The sequence below is a fragment of the Cicer arietinum genome, chromosome 4 (assembly GCF_000331145.2).
Source record: "Cicer arietinum cultivar CDC Frontier isolate Library 1 chromosome 4, Cicar.CDCFrontier_v2.0, whole genome shotgun sequence".
In the NCBI taxonomy this organism is placed as follows: domain Eukaryota; kingdom Viridiplantae; phylum Streptophyta; class Magnoliopsida; order Fabales; family Fabaceae; genus Cicer; species Cicer arietinum.
In genome coordinates, this window is record NC_021163.2 from 26,370,454 (window position 1) to 26,375,845 (window position 5,392).

The 5,392-nt window shown below is 35.0% G+C and overlaps 2 protein-coding genes across 2 annotated transcripts; one reads left to right on the forward strand and one right to left on the reverse strand.

Moving 5' to 3' along the window:
* Positions 1–2,554, forward strand: LOC101493633 (uncharacterized). Its single transcript, XM_004497645.4, has 3 exons — positions 1–199; positions 297–1,060; positions 2,172–2,554. Exons 1-3 carry the CDS (start codon positions 1–3, stop codon positions 2,532–2,534), a joined length of 1,326 nt encoding a protein of 441 aa, XP_004497702.1. The 3' UTR covers positions 2,535–2,554.
* A 294-nt stretch (positions 2,555–2,848) lies between these two features.
* On the reverse strand, positions 2,849–4,630 carry LOC101493311 (protein FAR-RED IMPAIRED RESPONSE 1-like). The gene is made up of 2 exons (XM_004497644.4): positions 3,334–4,630; positions 2,849–3,263 (listed from the first exon to the last, which is right to left on the reverse strand). The coding sequence occupies exon 1, from the start codon at positions 4,590–4,592 to the stop codon at positions 3,348–3,350; it is 1,245 nt and encodes a 414-aa protein (XP_004497701.3). The 5' UTR covers positions 4,593–4,630; the 3' UTR covers positions 2,849–3,263; positions 3,334–3,347.
* Positions 4,631–5,392: the final 762 nt, after the last annotated feature.

Sequence of the window (5,392 nt, forward strand, 5' to 3'; positions counted from 1 at the left end):
ATGTGGTTGAATTCAATTAATCAGGCATTCAATGCCGAGGCAAGTGCTTTGTCGGAATCACTAAAATCTCCGGCGAGTGATAAATATCCCGCTCCTTCGACCCCGCAGTTAAAACAAGGAGCAAGGTTAGTGGATGATGGGGATTGCCATGAGCAGACTACTAATTGCTCAATAGAAAAAGAAAGTGTGGAACATGATGGTGAATGTAAATCTGTTGAAACTTCATGTGAAAATTTAAATGTGGAAAGTTCTCCTCAATCAAGGAATATTAATAGGATAACTCCATTCATTCTCAGAAAACATGAATCCATCATCAAATCCACTAGTTGACTGTGTAGATAAATGGGTGAACAATATCCATGACAAAATTGTGCCAGAAAGTAATGACAATAGCCAACCACACATGGAAATGAAGTTTGAATCTGAGGCGACGGCTTATGAATTTTATAATGAATACAGTAAAAGAATTGGATTTGGTATTCGTCGAGAATATGCAAATAAAAGCAAAAAAGACGGGATTTTGACTTCGAGAAGATTCACATGCTTCAAAGAGGGTATTCGAGGTGTTGACAAACGAGGTCACCCAGTAGGGGAGCATAGAGCAGAAACTAGAACAGGATGTAAAGCACGTATGGTTATTTCACTTGATCGGATGATTGGGAAATATAAAGTTGTTGACTTTGTAGCTCAACATAACCACCCTCTTCAACCGCCAGAGTATGTTCATATGATTCGTTCTCATCGACACATATCTGAGGTACAAGCATCACAAATCAAAGGGAAACCTTTTCGAAAACCTGATATCTCGGTGACTATTCAGGAGGTTCTTGAGAAGGCTAAAAGTGAGGGAACGAATGGGTTTGTTGTAGATGTTGGTGCTAATGTTGGTATGGCGAGTTTTGCTGCTGCTGCTATGGGGTTCCGTGTTCTGGCGTTTGAGCCTGTTTTTGAGAATTTGCAGAAGATTTGTGAAGGGATTTACTTTAATAGAGTTGGGGATTTGGTTACTCTGTTTGAGGCTGCAGCATCAGATCGTCTTGGTAACATTACGGTTCATAAGGTTAGATTTCTCGTTTTTTCATTTTATTGTTTTTTTGCTGAATTAATTTTATTGTTTTATAACTGTGGTTTTTGCTGTGATTGAAATGAATTTTAGTTCCTATAGTTTGTGGTGATTTTGTGAATTGAAATGTAGTGAGGGATTGTGGAAGAAGCTTGGGTTAGTATGTAGTTGGATTCTTCTATAATATATATTGATCAAATATGCACTAAATAAATGTAGTAGTTACATGCATTAATTAATCTCGGCCATTGATTTAAGATTGCCAGCTTACATTATACTAGTACCTTTACTAAATTATTACTAAATAATGTTCACGGTTGATTTGAGATCAGATAACCCAAATTAATAAATTCAGCACACAGTTACTGGTTGTAATCCAAATCCCTAATTTAATGAGCTCAGAAGAAAATATTCATCTAAAGTGGGGAGAGGAAAGTAGTGTAAAATGCTCTGATGAGGCAACAAAAAAAAAAGAATAGAACTGTTTTGATTTTTAGAACATACAAGTCTGGTTAATGATGAATGAATTTCTGAAAATAAGAACCTATTTCCTTGATTTTCTAGTGTGATAATTTATCCACTTACACTTAACTCTCTAAAAGTTGAAGGTGAATCAGCCTCACCATCCGGTTTGACATTCCATATCTTAATACTACTAGGCAAGATTGACCGTAGAGTGTCATTTGACTGTCTAGTTTAAGAAAAGTCTTCTGCTAATAACACTTGGCACTTGATGTAATTTTCTGCATCTATTTTCTGTTATTTTTTCCCACATGTTCTCAGAGTTCCTTCTAGTTCAAGTATAGCAAGCAATTAGATATGTTACAAGTATGTTGGATGCAAGCATCTTAAGAATAACGCACAAGATGGAGTGTGTATTGTGGTTATAAAATATTTAATAGTTTGAAAATTGAGAAAGATGTAACAAAATTGTTGTATTTTTTGTTTTGATTATAGTTGTTGTCTAGTCTGATTCCATAAGAGTTTATATTTCTTGAAATGAAATGGTTATAGGGTGGAAATCAAACCATTTATCATGCAATGCTGCTACTTCTTGTCATTCATGTGCTGATGTAGTTTTTTTTTTTTTGGGGTCTTAATTTACCAGTTGGTTGGTAGGCTGGACAATAGTGCGGTTTCTGCCACAGGAGCAAAGATGGCATTTAAGTCCAATGAAGAAATAGCTTTTCAAGTACGTACTGTTCCACTTGATGAAGTGATTCCAACATCAGAGCGTGTGCTTCTGCTCAAAATAGACGTTCAGGGATGGGAATATCATGTTCTCAAAGGAGCTTCCAAGCTACTCTCAAGGAAGGGAAGCCGAGCTCCTTATCTTATATATGAGGAAGATGAGCGTTTGTTGCAGGCCAGTAATAGCAGCGCTAAAGAAATTCGAGATTTCCTCCGCAGTGTGGGTTATCATGATTGCACCCAACATGGCACAGATGCACACTGCACCAAGAAGGATTGATCATAATCATGGTTCAGTTTTGCAGCCCCTAGATGGGAAATCAACTCATTCCTAGTTTCTGTCAACACTTTCCAGTTGATTAACATCATGTGTCAACAAATTGCTTAGCAGTGAACAATTTGATGAATTGATTACAAATGATGATGAATTGAACAATATGATTCTTGTGTAGATGTCCTCGGGTTTTACTTAGGTTTTGTATACAAGCATTAAATTGTCGTCATTCATTAAATGCACGCCTTATAACATTGAAACTCGTGTATCTGACATATGGATATAAAAGCTTCTCATGTTTGTTTTGTGATAAACCAATATGAAGTAAAAATACAAGAGATTATATGATATATGAAAGTAAATAATTTATATAAATTGGTGCTTTGAACTAACACCAGATTGTTCAAACTAACACCAAGTGATTGAACATAAAATTGCCTCCTAACAAAATATTAATGTATAGAACATGCGGCCTAACAAAAGTCTCATAAAAATTGTTTAAAAGAAATTGTGAAGTCTTAATGCGTCAACTTGACTTAATTGTGTTATTTGAGTTGTAGTTTGATGTTGAATTTCATTGTCAACTTGGCTTGATTGTCTTGATTGTGTCATTTGAGTTGTAGCTTGATGTTGAATTCCATTATCAACTTGGCTTGATTGTGTCATTTGAGTTGTAGCTTGATGTTGAATTCTAGTGTCAACTTCACTTAAAAATTGGTTCCTATCTAATGGTTGCTGCACATTATAAGAGAAGTCAGATAAAGAATATTGTTAAAAAAATTGAATACATTGATGAAAAACTTACCGGTAACAATTGCACTAAATTTTCTTGCGATTCTTTTTTTTTTGTGAGTATCTATTTCTCTTCCTAGCTAATTTCTCAACCCAAGACTTAGGTCGTTTTTTATTCTGATGTGAACAATCTCGCTTCTTTATGCCTTTTGCACAACCAAGAGTGTCCAAGTTGTTGTCAATTTCATCATTTGCAATTGATATAGATACATGAATCATTCTACTTGATTCCTCATTCACATAAATTTTTGCCAACATATCATCAATTATTTTATTGGACTCTTCATAAACTTTGGACAAAAATACGTAACTTTCATGAGATTCTGAAGCTCTGTTGGTCAATTTAATCATTCGAGGACATAATTCATTGTATCGCTTCATGAAATGGGCTTTTATGTCCAATTCAACATGTTTCACTTTCCAATCTTGGTTACTTCCCAACCTTGCATCTCTTGTCCATCGCTTTAATATATAATGTTGGGGAATTAACTTAATATTCATGGCATCTAAAACTTTCAAAGCATGATTGCATAAGATGCCATGTGTCTCAAATTTACGACAATCACAAGCAACTTTTTGATCCATAGGATTTCCCATTACTATCCTCTCTTTTGTGTTATCATAATTTGTAACAACATACAAACCTTCTTTCAAATCCTTTATGCAAGTGTCCTGATATTCCTCATATTCCTCTTGAAATTCCTCAAAAATTTTTGGAGTGTAAACATTTCCGGCTTGTACAAGCATACGAGCCTTCTTCATTTTCAATCTAGGTAGTTTATGTCTTGACTCAAAATCAGCTTCTGACTCATTGTTTCGTTTTCCATTTACAACCCTTTTAAAGTGTGTAAAAAATTGTACTAAATTTAAATCTGATTTCAAATGGTTTTTCAAGTCAGCATTAAAGCTCTCACTTAATTGAGTAGATCTCATACCTGCAATGAATGTTTTCCGAACATAAGCCCATGCCCATTTTTCCTTCAATTGAAAAATCATATGTAGCCACGAATCTTTTGAAACATTATGCTCAACAAGTAAAGAATTCCATGCATTCAAAAATTCAGCCTCTTCTTCGTGTAGATCTATGCATGCTTCAAACTCTAAGCAAAATTGTGAACTCTTTTGATATAGATGATTTACATGCTTTAGAGCATTTTGTCTTATATGCCAAGTGCACAATCCATGAAATGTTTCTGGCACAACTAAAGAAATAGCCTTAGCCATTGCAGCATCTTGATCTGTTAGAATGGTTTTTGGCTTTTCTCCACCCATTGCTTTGAGAAACGTTTCAAATAGCCACTGAAAAGAAGGAATCGTTTCATCATATAGCAATGCAACCCCAAAAATGATTGTTTGCCTGTGATTGTTAAGTCCAACAAAAACTCCCAATGGTCGATAATCCTTATTTTTCTTGTATGTAGTGTCAAAAGTGATGACATCTCCAAAGTACCCATAATCATTTATCATTTGTGCATCTGCCCAAAATATATTTGTTATTTGTTCATCAACATCCATTTGAAATTCATAAAAGAATGAGGGATTTTCACTTTCTTGTTTGAAATACATCAATAATGCATCCACGTCACCATACTTTAGTGATTGCTTCCTTTTGGTTCGAAGATAATTCTTAAGGTCTTGTCTTGTAAAACCAACAGTCTCTATTCCACCGACTTGCTTGGACATATATTCATGAAAATCTTTTGGTCTCAATCCAGACTCATCTGCCAATATGATTTGTGATGCTTGTACCTCAGATATGTGTCGATGAGAACGAATCATATGAACATACTCTGGCGGTTGAAGAGGGTGGTTATGTTGAGCTACAAAGTCAACAACTTTATATTTCCCAATCTTCCGATCAAGTGAAATAACCATACGTGCTTTACATCCTGTTCTAGTTTCTGCTCTATGCTCCCCTACTGGGTGACCTCGTTTGTCAACACATCGAATACCCTCTTTAAAGCATGTGAATCTTCTCGAAGTCAAAATCCCGTCTTTTTTGCTTTTATTTGCATATTCTCGACGAATACCAAATCCAATTCTTTTACTGTATTCATTATAAAATTCATAAG

Coding starts and splice junctions, on each gene's coding strand:
- LOC101493633 (XM_004497645.4), top strand. CDS start 1: ATGTGGTTGAATTCAATTAATCAGGCATTCAATGCCGAGGCAAGTGCT. Junction 200..296: donor AGAAAGTGTGGAACATGATG/GTGAATGTAAAT, acceptor ATTCATTCTCAG/AAAACATGAATCCATCATCA. Junction 1,061..2,171: donor GTAACATTACGGTTCATAAG/GTTAGATTTCTC, acceptor TTAATTTACCAG/TTGGTTGGTAGGCTGGACAA.
- LOC101493311 (XM_004497644.4), bottom strand. CDS start 4,592: ATGGGTGGAGAAAAGCCAAAAACCATTCTAACAGATCAAGATGCTGCA.